The 17,245-nt window shown below is 37.5% G+C and overlaps 1 protein-coding gene across 13 annotated transcripts in view; it reads right to left on the reverse strand.

Annotated features, from left to right (window-relative positions):
- Positions 1–17,245, reverse strand: part of CEP63 (centrosomal protein 63) — a 57,972-nt gene that overhangs the window by 20,092 nt on the left and 20,635 nt on the right. For 11 of the 13 annotated variants that reach the window (XM_047736456.1, XM_047736422.1, XM_047736485.1 and 8 more), the window contains one exon: positions 12,784–12,897. The exons of the other annotated variants lie outside the window; for them this stretch is intronic. In XM_047736456.1, the coding sequence (XP_047592412.1) occupies positions 12,784–12,897 (114 nt within the window). The remainder of the gene's footprint in view (positions 1–12,783; positions 12,898–17,245) is intronic. 13 annotated transcript variants of the gene reach the window in all.

Below are 17,245 nucleotides of genomic sequence, written 5' to 3' on the forward strand. Positions count from 1 at the left end.
CTGGTGAGGATGTGGAGCAGCAAGAACTCTCATACATGGCTGGTATGAATACAAAATGTTGTAGACGTTTTGGAAGACAATGTGGTGTTCTCTTACAAAATTTAATATATTCTTACCATATGATCCAGCAATTGTGTTCCTTGCCATTTACCCTAAGGAGTTGAAAATATTATGTTCTCACAAAAACCTGCACATGTATGTTCACAGCAGTTTTATTCATAATTGCCAAAACCTGGAAGCAACCAAGATGTCCTTCGGTAAGTGAGTGGATAAATAAATTGTGGTACATCCAAACAATGGAATATCATTCAGTGCTAAAAACATGAGCTATCAAGACATGAAAAGACACGGAGGAACTTTAAATGCACATTAATAGGGAAAGAAGCCCGTCTGTAAAAACTATATAGTGTATGATTCCAACTATATGACATTATAGAAGAGGCAAAACTAGAGAGACAATAAAAATATTATGGGGATGCAGGGCAGGAGAAAGATGAACAGGGAAAGCACAGAGGAATTTTATGGTCATGAAAATACTTGGTATGCTATTACAATGATGGGTATTGTCATTACACATTTGTACAAACTCATACAGAGCAAACAATACCAAGAGGAAGCCCTAAAGTAAACTATCATGTGTCAGTGTAGGGTCATCCCGAGTAACAAAGGTAGCATTCTGGTGAATGATGTTGAGAATGTTGAGGAGGCCATGCATGCATGGGAGCACACAGGAAACCTCTGTACCTCCTTCTCCATGTTGTTGCAAACAGAAAACTGCTCTCAAATAATGAAATCTTAAGAAATCATATAATAACTACCTTGAGAAGCGGTAAGAAAAAACTGAGAAAGTAAAGGGATTCCTCAGGAGAAGAGATGCTGCCCACCTACTACAAGAACAGCTGCATTATTCTCCCACTAGTGCAGAAGTCTAACTGCATCTGAGTTATCACATAGGAAAACTGGATTCCTCTCCTCTTTATATCACAGGAAATATAGGAACTATAGTGTATTATTTTATTTCTTATGGAAGCTCATAAATTGGTTTTTTTTTTTTCTTAAACACTAAACTTCTTAACTTTCCAGGTCAAATTTTCCTTTCCCAGAACATGTTACATGTAGTTAATTATTCTGTATTTTCAGATACATTACAAACATGCATATTCAGACGATTCAAAATGACCACAAGATGTTTAAATTTGGGGTGGAGGGAACTGAGGAATTTTGCTCCTTGAGAAAAAAGGTGCATGGAGGAGAGGAAAGATTGGTTCTATCATCAATATTTAGACAATCCCTGAGCTAAAAGACTTAACCAAATACAGTGTATCTCAAATTAGTTTCTTTACAAAAAAATTTAGTTTCTTTCAATGATTTATCTACTGAGGTACATTGATTAAAACTGGTTAGTGACTATCTCACAGACCTATAGTGTAAAGTTCCAGCAGACTTCGATAGTTCCTAGGCTGTGTATCCCAGCTATCCTAGTTTCTAGTTTCCAACTTTCTAGCGTTCACAAATTTTAATCCTGCATCCAGATAGGTACTTCATCTAAATACTGAAGACAGACATGAACCGTCTGTGTAAGTAAAACTGTCTTACTGTAAATACTTTTAAAAGGTAAAGGTATCCAGTTTTATTTTTAGCAATTTAAATGGAAATGTCTCTAGGAAATCAATCTGCCATGGATTAAAGATTTTACTGTAAACTGTACAGGACCCAAATCTTATACTGTGATCACATAAAGTAGATGCTCAATAGTGCCCATAAGGCAGAGGAATGCTGGAAGGAGAAAGGTGAAGAAACAGGCAAATAATGTTTGTAGAAATTACGGATCAAGATTCTGGTGTAAAGAACCAAAAACTTCTTACCAGATTCCTGTAACAGTCTGAAAAAAAGAAATCAAATAGGTTTAGGTGCACAAGAATAACTGCCAAGCATGCAACTGTGTCCAAACTTTTAAAAATGCAATATATACATTTTCTGCCCCAAGGGAAACTCTTATAAAGAAACTTATACAGAAAAAATAACTGAAGAGATTGGATGAGGGTGTGGAGGAGAGGCTGGAGTCCAACTTGCTGAACCTTCCCGACCCCACCTTAAACTGCACAGCCGCCCTGGGCCTTGGCAGAACAGAGCTAGAAAGCCTCTGCCCAAATGGACACTCGAGATGAAAGACAAAACGTAATTACAAAACACTAGCATTATGTGTTTAACACCGCAGTAGCAGGCGCCTGGGTGGCTCAGTCGGTTAGGCATCTGCCTTCAGCTCAAGTCATGGTCCCAGGATTCTGGGTTTGAGCCCCACTGGGGAATCTGCTTTTCTCTCTTCCTCTGCACCTAACTCTGCTCTTGCTATCTCTCTCTTTCTCTCTCAAATAAACAAAATCTTTACCTCTTTCTTTTTTACTTTTTAAATGTGACTTCTAGAAAATTTTAAGTTACATATAACTCTCATTTTATTTCTATTGAACAGAACTACACTAGAATATCTCCAAAATACCTCTTCTAAGACTAATAGAAACAACCATATAAACTACTTATAAAGTAACAATTATTTCTCTTAAATATCTGGCATTAGAGGAATCTTGAGGCTAATATATTTTTGAGCTTTTTTGGCAATAACCACTGCCAATAATTTTTTGAACTCAAAACCAGAACTTCTTATTTTTTCATAGGTTTCAAAAAATTTATTTTTTAAAAGTTAACACATGCATAAGAGGAAACTGAAAAACACAAGAAGCAAAGAACAAAGTCATCCATAATCACAAGCAGTTTACAGTTTGACTTCTGGGTCCCATGTGTGTATCTACACAAGTAAGCATTTTAATGTAATTAAGATCATACAGTTATGTATCATGCTTTTTTATACACTGTGAATATTTATTGTTTAAAAATCCTCAAACTATGAGTATTTGGATAACCAAGAATATACTATACCAACTCCATCTGAAAGAAAAAAAAATGTAATCCTGCCTTTCTTGGAGAAAAAAAATTTCATAAAAGACAAAAATGGCAACAGGCCTCTAGTTACAATTATAATACTGCATTCCTTTAATGTTCAATTTAAACTGAGACATAAAGTAACAGAGTACACAACGTATAATGCTTCTAAAAGAATTCATTATCCAATTTATACTATTCAAATATTAGCAGGGAGGTATACTTCCATTGAAACGCTTAAGTATTCCTATGGTACAGCCAAAGAGATGCAAACACAATAACAGTTATCATTAAAATGTAAATATGAACCCATCCCCATACATCTCTCCCTCTATACTTCCTTCTGCCCCTCTGTAGAACTTCCTCTTATTAATCTAACATGTGGCATTCTAACTACTCTGTTGGAATGGGTGGAATTATCTCAACGATACAACTCATAGAAGAGGTATTAAAAGTAAAGAAATAATTAAAGAGGCAATTTATGTCAAGGAGATGGGAATAAAATCCAAGGTGGGCAATGGAAGTGTGAGAGTAGGGAAAGGGCTGGGGGCTGGGACTGCGGTCAAATCCTTCTCTGGCTTTACTGTAATCCTGGTGCTTCAATGGAATGGCTTTCCCAGATAGTGAGATTCCTGAGAACAATGTGATATGAAAAAACAAGGGCTTTTTATCTTCCAAAGAATCCCAGAATGAAGCTATGACCGTGGCAGGATCCATCTTTACCAACCTCCCCATCAGTGCTGACTCCAAACGTGTCAGTGCAGGCTACAGCCTTGCAGCATTTCCAACAGGTAGCAGCTTGAAGAGCCCATTAAGAGACTGGCTCACAGTAACACCCTCTTATCACTGTTGTGTCTATGTCACCATAAACTTCAACAGTAGGTCTGACCCAATTCAATTAACTCTGATATTTCTACCAAGACAACAGATTAACATTTGAGTTAGGATCATCTTTTCTTCATAGGTTGTAACATGAAAAGGATGCTTTAAAAATAATATATATATATTATATATATACATACATATGTATATATATACATATAAAATTGAGAAGTGGATTTAAAAACTAACTTGAATGATACACAGCTCATCTAAATATTTCAAAAAGGAAAACATGTATATTTAATGCAACCTCTATTTTTCTCATATAACATTTATCAGCTAAATATTTTATCCTCTCTGCTGGCTTAATACTTTAATTTTTTAAATGTTTTAATGTTCTCAAAGATTTCCCTTAATATCTCCTTTCAACATTTCTATATGGACAAGAGGGAAAGTAGCACGTGATTTCTTGCCTTCTAAACAGAAATAGCCTTACGTTTTAGTGACTAAACGGATCCTTCTCTATGCATATATAACCATCATTCTATCATTGCATCTAATAATGTCACGTTGTTTAAGAACTGTTCTTTTTAATACAATACATTTTAATATTTGATAGAACATCACCCTCGCTCTTTTAGAAAATGCTGCTTAGTACCATTCATTTATTCTTCCATAAAAATTTTAGAATCACTCTGTCAAGTTCTCAAAATCTAACAGTCAATAAAATATGTGGATAACCATGTAGAAAAGAAACAAATTTAGCTTATCAAATACCGTATAATAATAATGATCAGATCAAATATATAAAAAAGAAATTATAAAGCAGAAGAAATCTTGGCTTAGATAAAGCTTTACACTACGACATCAAGATAGAAACTCTACAGAAAAAAATTAGAAGAGAATTAAGCAATTCTAAATAATTGTTTATAAAACCACCATATTTCCATTGAAACTATTGGGCAAAAATTAAGGTAAACTAGGAAACACCCAGAACTGCAACAAAACAACAAAGGGTTAATAATATAGTTAATGTAGGAAGGAGCTATTTCAAAATAGTAAAATATAAATCTCCTAAAAGAAAAATGAGCAAAGGACACAAACAATTTACAAAAAATGGAGATGTCTGCAAGTAGATGAAAAAAATGCACAACCTTATTCATAATTAAAGAAATGCACATTAAAAGTAATAATCATGGGCACCTGGGTGGCTCGCTGGTTAGGTGTCTGACTTGGGCTCAGGTCATGATCCCAGGGTCCTGGGAGTCCCACATTGGGCTCCCCACTCAATGGGGAGTCTGCTTCTCCCTCTACCCTTCCCCTCTGTTCATGATCTCTCATTCTTTCTCTCAAATAAATAAAATTTAAAAAAAAAAGTAATAATCATGTATCATATTCTTCCCCTATCAGACTGGCAAAGACAAGCTTAAAAGTAGGGGAAATTTAAAAAAATATTAGTGCCCAATATTGGGAAAGTGTGAGAAAATGGACAATTCCAAATACTGCTGGTGAAAGTCTGGATCAACATAATTTTGGAGAGTACTTTGCCAATATATATTAAAATCTTTAAGAATCTACAAGTACACTGGTGCAGCAATTTCACTTCTAGGGTCATTTCCTAAGAATATAAATGGACATATACTCCCAGATGTTTAGACAAAGACATTCACCCAAGCACTATTTTACAAGAGTAAAAAAGTAAAAAACTAAATGTTCTATCACAATAAGGGATTCAGTATGTTAATTATGGTATATTTAATGGTAGACTGGACTTCTATGCATCATTATGACTACACATTTGTTGATCTGTCATATTTAAAAAGGAAAAATTTAAGCATGATAATTGAATAAAATACTGTATTATTAAGTGTTTAGTATACCTAAATAATAAAAAAAAAAATACTAAGTGGGATAAAACGAGAAATTGACAGTAATATATTAAAGAGTAGGGGACTTTAACACGTTATTTACATCAATGATAGATCATCCAGAGAGAAAATCAATAAGGAAACACTGGCCTTAAATGACACATTAGACCAGATGGATTTAACAGATAGAAACAAAACATGTCATCCAAAAACTGCAAAACACACACTCTTCTCAAGTGTAAATGGAATTCTCCAGGACAGATCACATGTTAGGCCACAAAACCAACCACAGTAAATTCAGTAAGACGGAAATCATATCAAGCATCTTTTCTGACCACAACAATATGAAAAGAGAAATTGATTATAAATAGAAAACTGGAAAAAACACAAACATGGAGACTACATAACATGCTATAAACAACTAAGTGGTCAACAAAAAAATCAAAAAGAAAAAAATACCTTTAGATAAATGAAAATGGAAACACTATGCAGCAAAAGTAGTTCTAAGAGGGAAGTTCATAAAGATAGAGGCCTACATCAAGAAACAAGAAAAATCTCAAATGAACAGTCTAACTTTACACATAAAAGAAACAGGAAAGGAAGAACAAAGCCTGAAGTTAGTAGAAGGAAGAAATAATAAAGGTTAGAGGAAATAAATAAAATAGAGGCTTAAAAAATAAAAAAGATCAATGAAACTAAAAACTGGTCCTTGGAAAAGATAAACAAAACTGATAAATCTCTAGCCAGATAGATAAGAACAAAAGAGAGAAGAAACAAATAAATAAAGAGAAGTTACAACCGACACCACAGAAATACAAAGGACCATAAAAGGCTACCACAAACAATTACATGCCAACAAACTGGAAAACCTTCAGAATGGATAAATTCTTAGAAACACACAACCTTCCAAGATTAAATCACACAGAAATAGAAAATGTGAATCAACCAATTACAAGTAATGAACTGAATCAGTAATTTTCAAACTCCCAAAATACAAAAGTCTAGAACCAGACAGCTTTACAGGTGAATTCTACAAAACATTTAAAGAAGAGTTAGTACCAGAGCACCTGGGTAATTGTCAGTTAAGCTTCTGCCTTCAGCTCAGGTCATGATCCCAGGGTCCTGGAATCGAACCCCACGTCAGGCTCCCTGTTCAGCAGAGAGCCTGCCTCTCCCTCTCTCTCTGCCTGCTGTTCTGCCTACCTGTGCTCTCCACCTTTCTGTCAAATAAATAAATAAAATCTTTAAAAAAAAAAAAGTTAGTACCTATCCTTCTCAAATTATTCTAAAATACTGAAGAGTAAGGAAAGCTTCCAAACTTATGAGGCCAGCATTATCCAAGTATCAAAACCAAAGACACCACAAAAAGAGAAAATTATAAGCTAATATCCCTGAACATAGGTATAAAAAATCCTCAACAGAATATGAGCAAACTGAATTCAACAATACATTAAAAGGGTCATTATCAAGTAGGATTTATTCCAGTAGTATAAGGATGGTTCAACATCTGCAAATCAATGTGATACACCACAAAATGAAAGATGAAAATCATTTGATCACCTCCACACTAGCAGAAAAAGCATCTGACAATTCGTCATCCATTACGATTAAAAACTCTTAACAAAGTGGATATAGAGGGAACACAACTCAACACAATAGAGGCCATAAATGACAAATCCACAGCTAACTTCATACTCAACAAGCTGAAAGCTTTTCCTCAAGATCAGAAATAAGGCAAGGATGCCCACGCTCACCACTTTTATTCAACATAGTATTGGAAGTCCTGGCCACAGCAATTAGGCTAGGGAAAGAAATAAAAGGGCATCAATATTGGCAAAGAAAAAATAAAACTATCAAAATTTGCAGATGGCATAACACTATATATAGAAAGCCTTAAAGACTACGGAAAAAGCTGTTAGAATAAATGAATTCTGTAAAGCTGTACAATACAAAATTAACATACTAACATATTAGTGTATTTCTGTACACTAATAATGAGCTATCAGAAAATTGCAATTACAAAATAATTGCCATTACATTTGAATCAAAAAGAATAAAACACCTAGGAATAAATTTAACCAAGGAGGTGAAATATCTGTACACTGAAAACCGTAAGACACTGACGAAAGAAACTGAAGACAACACAAATAAATAGAAAGATATTCCATGCTCATGAACTGGAAGAATTAATAGTTAAAATGCCTATACTACCCAAAGCAATCTACAAATTCAGTGCAATCCCCATCAAAATATCAATGGCATTTTCCACAGAACTGTAACAAAGAATCCTAATGTTTGTGCGGAACTACAAAAGATCCTAAGTAGCCAAAGCAATACTGAGAAAGAACAAAACTGGAGGTATCATGCCCCCTAATTTCAAACTATCCCACAAAGCTATAGTAATTAACACAGTATGGTACTGGTATGAAAACAGACACATATATTAATGGACTAGAATAGAGACCAGAAATAAGCCCACACTTATATCGTCAATTAGCCCATAACAAAGGAGGAAAGAACAAACAACGGGGAGAGTCTCTTCAATAAATGATGGGAAAACTAGACAGCTACATGCAAAAGAATGATATCAGGTCACTATCTTATACTACATACAAAATTCAAAATGGATTAAAGAGTTGAACATAAGAACTGTAACCCTGGGGCGCCTGGGTGGCTCAGGGGGTGGGGCCTCTGCCTTCAAGCTCTGGTCGGGATCCTGGGGTCCTGGGATTGAGCTCTCTGCTCGGTGGGGAGCCTGCTTCCCCCTGCCTCTCTGCCTGCTTGTGATCTCTCTCTCTCTCTCTGTCAAATAAATTTAAAAAAAAAAAAAAAAGAACTGAAACCCTAAGACTCCTAGAAAAAAACACAGGCAGTAAGTTCCCTGACAACAGTCACAGCAATATTTTTTGGGACCAGTATCCTGTGGCAAGGGCAACAAAAGCTAAAATAAACAAATGGAATTACATCAGACTAAAAAGGTTTTGCATGATAAAAGAAACTGTAAACAAAACAAAAAGGCAATCTACTGAATGGGAAAAGATACTTTCAAGTCATACATCTGATAAGGGGTTAAAATCCAAGACATATAAAGAACTTACACAACTTAATATCAAAAAACCAAATCTGATTTTAAATTGGGCAGAAGACATAAACAGACATTTTTCCAGAGACGTCCAGATGACCAACGGACACATGAGAAGATGCTCAGCATCACTCATCAGGGACATGCAAATCAGAACCACAGTGACATATCACCATTCAGACCTGTCAGAATGGCCAGTATCAAAAAGACAAAATAGCGAGTATTGGTGAGGATGTGAAGAAAAGGGAGATCTTATACAGTGTTGGTGGGACTGTGAATTGGTGCAGCCACTATAGAAAACAGTCTGGCACCTCCTCAAAAAAATCAAAATTAGAAATACCATATGAGGGGCGCCTGGGTGGCTCAGTGGGTTAAGCCGCTGCCTTCGGCTCAGGTCATGATCTCAGGGTCCTGGGATCGAGTCCCGCATCGGGCTCTCTGCTCAGCAAGAAGCCTGCTTCCCTCTCTCTCTCTCTCTGCCTGCCTCTCCGTCTACTTGTGATCTCTCTCTGTCAAATAAATAAATAAATCTTTAAAAAAAAAAAAAAGAAAGAAATACCATATGATGCAGTAACCCCACTTCTGGGTATTTATCTGAAGAACACAAAAATACCAACTCAAAGAGATAACCACATCGCTATGTTCACTACCTCACTGCTTAAACTAGCCAAGATATGGAAACGACCCAAGTGTCCATTAATAGACAAATGGCTAAAGAAGATGTGGGGAATGCGTGTTGGTGTGTATTTGTATTCTATTAGAATGGAATATTACTGGCATTAAAAAAGAATGAAATCTTGCCACTTGTGACAACACCGATGGACCTAGAAGACATTATACTCAGTGAAACAGGTCAGAGAAAGACAAACACTGTATGATTTCATCTATCATGGAATCTAAAAACCAAACATACATATTACCCCCCTAACACACAACTGTGTTTTTCTAGTAAATGTACATGACTGCAACGTGCACTGCATAGAAACATAAAAAAAGTTGGACAAAATTTACACCAAAATGTTAATCATGAGAGATCTCTAAATTATGGAATTATGGGTGATTTTATTTAATTCTTGTCTCACTGACATTTTCTCGTTTTTTCCAAAATGAACATGTATTCAATAATTTTAATAGCTGATGAAAAGAACCTGAGCAAACATAGGACTCAAAGATTGAGAAGTTATTGGGAACTCCACTTCCAGATGTTAAAAAATATGTAAGAATAAAGTTTATATAAAATTTTTAAAAACTGGGGGAAGTGTGGATGCTGATCTCCACTTATCCATCCTCCCAGATTTTCTTGCTTGACTGTTCAATGGTGACTCACATATCACTAAAATGTAACATGTCAACCTTGACTGGATTCCAATTTGAATATCCAACTGTACAAAGATATCATTTCAGACAACTGGGGAAGTCTGAACAGACTGAATATTAAATTATGTTAATAAATTATTCTGTTAATGTAATACAGGTATATTATAATTTTTAAGGTCCTTATCTGTTGGGAAACATGACAATTTCTGTGATTTGCTTTGTAATATTCCATCCAAAGGTAAAAAGTGTGGAAGGATGAAACAAGACTGGCAAAATGAGCTGTTGTCAATCGGTACAGTCTTACTTTTACAAGTAAAACAAGTCCTGGAGCTCTGTTACACAACAACATGCATGGAGTTAACATTACTATACTAAATGGTTAAGAGGGGGCGCCTGGGTGGTTCAGTGGGTTAAGCCTCTGCTTTCAGTTCAGGTCATGATCTCAGGGTCCCGGGATCGAGCCCCACACAGGGCTCTCTGCTCAGCAGAGAACCTTTTTGCCCCCCTCTCTCTGACTGCCTCCCTGCCTACTTGTGATCTCTGTCAAATAAATAAATAAAATCATAAAAAAAAATTTTTTAAATAAAATGGTTAAGATGGTAAATTTTTTTTAAAAAGATTTTATTTATTTATTTGACAGACAGAGATCACAAGTAGGCAGAGAAGCAGGCAGAGAGAGGAGGAAGCAGGCTCCCTGCTGAGCAGAGAGCCCGCCGGCGGGGCTCGATCCCAAGACCCTGGGATCATGACCCAAGCTGAAGGCAGAGGCTTCAACCCACTGAGCCACCCAGACACCCCAAGATGGTAAATTTTAATGTTTTCTACCACAATTTAAAAAAAAAAAAAACTAGCAAAATGATAGTAACTATTAATGCTGGGTAACAACTATCCAGAAATTTAAAAGTTCTGTTTTGTTTTGTTTTTTTAAATGATGGTCATACAGCATTGCCACATACTGAATCACAGAAAGATTTAATTTTGTTTAGTTTGCTAAGGGGGGGAGAGAAATATATTATAGTAATATTTTTCGAGTTAAGCAGGGAAAGTAGTTTTAAACAAACTACCAGGAGAATGATTCAAATACCCTTAGCAGGGAAAACAAATATTGGCTTTTTAAAGGCTTCTTATTCTGGTCTCCCTAAATTATGGTAAATAAAAATCTCACTTTTACTAACAATGAAGTTTAATTATGCAGAGTAATCACAATAGTAATTTGAAAAAAGGATTTGCAATCAATAATAAGCATACTCCACAGATGAGTAATTGAGAACTAAAAAGCAGGACTTGATTTTCTTTTTTTTTCCAAACTGAAAGCTACAATTAGAATATAACAGTGCCTTAGAGCTATTTATGTTTGCACAGCGCTTTAGCATTCAGGTCAAAAAAAACTGTGGTCTAGACAGCCAGGATTTTATTGGCCCACTCTGACTGCTTAGCTTGCAGCAGCCTAGTAAATAATTTTCTTCCTTGAGGTTGCTGTGGGCCCCTCCTCCCATCCTGAGTGGAGTCACAGAGCCATTCACGGGAATTAATTGGCCAGCTGATATTTCAGGGGAATGATTACAAGCCAAAACATTACCGAGAGTTAAAGCGCAAATAATGCAGATTGTTTAAAAAAAATTTTTTTTAAGCTTCTCTTCAGTTCTTTTAACTTATCCAGTAATTCCCTCATTCTATAAAACTGAGATAACCTTAACAGATTACCATGATATTAAACAGACAACATAGAACCACATATTCTAGATAACTGCAATCTAAAAGAGGCATTAAGAGTGTGTCTAGCACACAACAGATGGTCACAAATATTTATTCCCCTCTATATTCATTTCCTTTTGTGTTCTTGGTTTTTAATTGAAAAAAAACAGTGTATGTTCTAGGAAGAAATATCCCTAAATTAGATAGCTATTCTTTGGGTCTGCTTAAGTCACTAGTTCTTTATTTAAAAAAAGATTTTTATAGCATGGAGGACAAGAGGAGATGGAGAGGAGAAGGGAGTTGAGGGAAATTGGAAGGGGAGGTAAACCATGAGAGACTATCGACTCTGAAAAACGATCTGAGAATTTTGAAGGGGTGGGGGGTGGGAGGTTGGGGGCACCAGGTGGTGGGTATTGTAGAGGGCACGGATTGCATGGAGCACTGGGTGTGGTGCAAAAATAATAAATACTGTTATGCTGAAAAAAATAAAAAAATTAAAAAAAAAAAAAAAAAAGATTTTTACTAGAGTTCTAGAACATGTTTCTGTTGTCACAAAGATACTGCTTTTGGTTAGTACGCAAATCAATACAGTGTCAGTCTCTTGGTACCTGTAGGCCCAAGCAGCCGGGCTGAAGCTCCCCAACTGAGGCATTTCGGCCAAGGTCCCCCAGTTAGCAGAGATGGAGCACGACGCGGAAATGGAGCCAAGGCAAAAGCCAGAAACACCCAGACTAGTAAGCCAGAGACCCAAAGAAGTAGAAAGAGAGAGAAAGAACCAAGGTAGAAAGAGAGAGATGGGGAGGGACAGAAGGGGAGAAAAAGGGAAGACCAAGATCAGGAGAAAATGACATGAGTGTGAGCGTGGAGTGAGCAGGAGAATGCAAGACAGAGAGGGCAAGAGAAAGCATGAGGGAGGAGCGAGAAAACAAAAGAGTGTGTGGCATGAAGACATGCATGGACATGAGTGTGGACATGAGTGAGCAAACACGGACCACATTAAGCTAGTGCCAAAGCCATCAAGACTTCTCAGCCTCTCATTATTTTAAAATGGCTTAAACCTACCTGAATTATCTCTGATTGTTCAGCCAAAGCCTTCCTCTGTGCCTCCAGAGAAGACACCTGTTGCTGATAAATTAAGCGTTGCTTCTCCCAGTCCAGTGATTTCTGACGAAATTCCTGAAGAGGCAATTAAGGTACTTAACTTGTAAGTGCTTCCCCTTGCTGTCCCTGCTTCCCTGATTCAATTTTACTTTAATTTTCCCCTTCCTCCCTGGGCACACATGCACCTTTCTCCCCAGCAGGAGCCCCATTACTCACTTAACTGATAGAACTGTGGAGCAATACTGAATTCCTGACATTCTATGCCTCTAGATTATCTGTCTTTCTAAATTTAACACCCTAATGGTGAAGGGTATGAAACATAGATGCTAAATCCTAGGTTGTGATGATTTTCATAGATTTGCTGCCACCTAAAGGTTGTTATCATTTTTAGTGATTTTACAGAAAACTGATCTTAAGAGAACTAAAATCTCAAAATATGATTATGGGGAGATACCACTACCCAAATTCTTGATATCAAACCCAGAAACTGAACAGATCAAATAAATTTTCACATGGGTAGCCCAATTCTTACTTCTAGTATCTGAAATTCAGGAACAAAATAGACTCAGATAATGTAATACCCTTTGATATCCAAATTTTTACTATCTCAACAGAACTGCAAAAACTTCAATAACAAGGGGATATCTGTACTGAATTCTAAAAGACATAAAGATATTTGTAACCGAAAGCCAAACAGTCAAAATTAATCACAGATCACTTCCTGTTGATAAGAAAATGAGCCCAATATTTATGAAAATGGGACAAATCAAAGGGATTTCTATATCACTGTTCTCCGGGATTCTCAACTCCAGCAGTCAGAAGTGAGTTTGGGATAATCACTGTTAACCAGCTTTCTGAGAGTCACTCATTCATCCATTCTCCTATGTATGCCAGGAACTATTCTAAGTGGTAGGCCTACAAAAGTTAACAAAACACACAAAAAGTCAAGCCCAACTCAACTGACAATAGACAACACATTCAGTGTATAAGACATTAGATGATCATACCTGTTTTGCAGAAAATGGAGCACAGAGTGCTCAGAGTTGGAGGCTGCAATTTTAAATGGGGATGGCATTTAAGTAAACTTCCAGGGAGATGGGGATGAGATTACACTATTCTGGGAAGGGAAAGGCAAGTACAAAGGCTTGAAGTGGAAGCATCGTGGTATGTTTAAGGGTAAGTAAGGAGGCTGGTGTGGTTCAAATGGAGTAAGGGAAAAGCAGGTAAAGAAAGGTCAGTTAACAAGGAGCGAGACTATATAGGTCATCAGGATAAATTTGGCTTTTAAGAGATAGTACTGGAAGGTTTTTGTAAAGGAGAGGACATGCTTTAACTTACAACAGAATCATGGTGGCTGCTGTGTGGAGAAAAGAGAAGTCAAGGGTCACTCTAAGGCTTTCGGCTTGAGAAGTTGAGGAATGGAGTTGCCATTAAACAGGAATGGTGTTGGGGGATGGGGAAGAGGAAACCAGGAAGTTTATTTTGGATGTGTCAAGTCTGACACAGCTTTAGACATCAAGGTAGAGCTGTGGAACAGCTGAACCAGGCAGTTGGAAATTACTCTGTAGCAAAAAGGACAAGTCAAGACTGGATACATAAATGTGGGGATTATCAACATACATACAGTCCTAAAAATAAGAGAGTGAATGATATCACTAAGGGAGTGAGCACAGATACAAAAAAGAAAAGGTCCAATGATATAACCCCTAGGGTATTCCAATGTTAAAAGGGTGGATAGCAAAAGAGATTGAGAAGAAGTAGCTAACAAGGTAGGAGAAAGCCCAGGAAAGCGTGACTGTTCTCTAAGTCAAATCAAGAAAGTGTTTTAAGGTGGAACTCATTGGTGACCTCCACATAAATAGCTTCCAGAGAGTGACAGGGCAAAAGCCTTACTGAGTGGATGCAAAAAAATGGGCAAAAACAAACTGGAGACAGGTATACGTGCCTAAAGTAGTTTAGTTATAAAATGAAAGGGAAAAATGGGGCAGCATCCAGAGGAAGAGAGAGGTGAAGAGAGGATATTTAACAGAGGAGAAAACTGGATGGTGGCAGAAAACATTCAGTAGAAAGGAAGGGAGGAAGCACAAAAGAAAAGAATGGCTGGAGCCAGGTCTCGGGTAGGGGCCGAGGAAGAGTATGGTCAGTTCCACTAGCAGGAAGGCAGAGCATATGGACACAGATGCAAACAGGGGGGCAGATAGTGTTGGAAGTTTGTGAAAATTCTCTTCTTATTGCTTCCATTTTCTCAAGTAAATGGAAAGCAAGATCATCACCCAATGCTGAGAATGTGGGAAAAAGTACTAAAAGTTTGAGAAAAGAGAAAGTATAAAATAGTCATTATGGAAAGTAGCAGAGTGAGGGGAAATGTAGTATGATTCTGGGAAGCATTAGGAACTCTTTGAGGTAGATGAACATGAATTTAAAATGAGGCCAGTGGGCATGATTATGTTTTTCTCCAGCCATGTTCTGCCAAACATAGCAAGTAGAGAGCAGGCACAAAGCTGGACTTAAGTAGATTAATGGTTTTGCCAAGCAAATATCATGAGGGAAGAAATGGACACAAGAGCTGAAGGGGAATGTAAGGAATGTAACCACGGAATTTAAGCCATGTAAGGACTGACATGTGAGGACATGGGGTAGCTATCGAGCAGTGAAAAGGTAGCAGAATTCAATCACTTGGGGATGGGGTCAAGTGATTATTGACAGCCAAGAGATTATTGAGAATAGAGGGCATGAACTGAAACGAGAAGGATGGTATTTAAAGAATTAGATGATTAAAAATGTGATTCCAGGAAGTTTGTAAGTTTGGTAATGACTGACACCCATGGAATGGCAGTGGGAATGGATGGATGAGACAAGAAGGAGATCAAGATGTGGATGGAGGAAAGAACACCAAGAAATTCAAAGAGCCAAATATTATAAGCATCATCCCTATAGATACTGAAATCCTCAAGAATTATGACAAGTGTAACACTGAAGAGAGTGACAACGCCCTGGGCACAGAAACCTCTGGGCCAGGAAGAAACTCAGGGATCAGAAGATGACTACTTTGGTTGTACATATACTGGTTGGGGGTACCGGCCTGTGACATGAAAATCAAAGATGCGGTTTTGAGGTAGAAATAAAGGAGAATGGTAATGAGCAGCAAGAGGAAGATAAGGCGTTTGGGAGAAAAAAAACCCAGGTGTCACTAAAGATGGCTGGAAAGGAAGCAGTATCTGCACAGCCCTCTGATTCTAAGCTCTTCAAATGCATAAAAACATTAAGATGTAGGGGCACCTGGGTGGCTCAGTGGGTTAAGCCTCTGCCTTCGGCTCAGGTCATGATCTCAGAGTCCTGGGATCGGGCCCCACATCGGGCTCTCTGCTCAGCAAGGAGCCTGCTTCCCCCTCTCTCTCTGCTTGCCTCTCTGTCTACTCATGATCTCTGTCTGTCAAATAAATAAATAAAATCTTAAAAAAAAAAAAAAAGAATTAAAAAAATTAAGATGTAAAAGAATATTAAAGAAATTATGATTCTAAGTAGTAATAATTGCATTTCTGTGGGTGAAAGGTCACTCTGACAAATTGTAAGCAATCACAGAGAGATGCTGAGCAATGTTCCTCAAATTACAATCAGCCAGGGGAGGTGGATAAAATGCAGATTCCTAGATCTCACGTAATAACACTGGAGCAGAATCTCTGACAGCCTAAAGAGGACCTCGGGGATTCTTAGGGACATTGGAGAACCAATGGCACGGACAGAGGAGGGGAGTGGCAGATGAAAGGGAAAAGTGTGACAGCCCTGCGCTGTTGCTTCACCTACCTTTGGCAGTGTTAACTTGCCGCCTCCCTTACATTGTTTGGGAATCGACATACACACTAACTGCAGAGTTACTTAGTCTTAATAAAAACAAAGTCAGCAAGGAGGGGGTAAAGGGCGTACTATATCTAAATGGGAACTGAGGATAAACAATCTGATATGCACAGTACTCTGTACAAAAAGCCATGTACTTTCAACATTTACTCAGCCCCAAATCTGTTGGGCAATAAGTAAGACAAGGACACTGGCCACGGAAGACTGCTAGGAATTGGTGGTCAATACTTCTCAATATTGGTATTCTGGGTACGATAACTCTTCCTGTATGGAATGGTCCTGGGCATTCCCTGGTTTAGTGCCCCTAGTTCCTGTCTCCTCAACACCAGTTTCACTCCCAGTCATTTGAACAACCAAAGCAATGTCTCCATACATTTCCAAATGCTCTCAAAGGGTGGTACTGCCCTAGTGAGAACTACAGATAGCTAGCTAGTAACCCCATCAGCCCCAAGGGACCAGATGACAGGATGTACCTCTGAAATAGCTCCACAGCAGTCCTGGAGATGGTAGAAAATCGGCTTCAGAACTAGGACTATTAGAAAAAGCACCTTCCTACAGGAAGGCTGAC

Source organism: Lutra lutra, chromosome 1, assembly GCF_902655055.1.
Source record: "Lutra lutra chromosome 1, mLutLut1.2, whole genome shotgun sequence".
Lineage (NCBI taxonomy): Eukaryota > Metazoa > Chordata > Mammalia > Carnivora > Mustelidae > Lutra > Lutra lutra.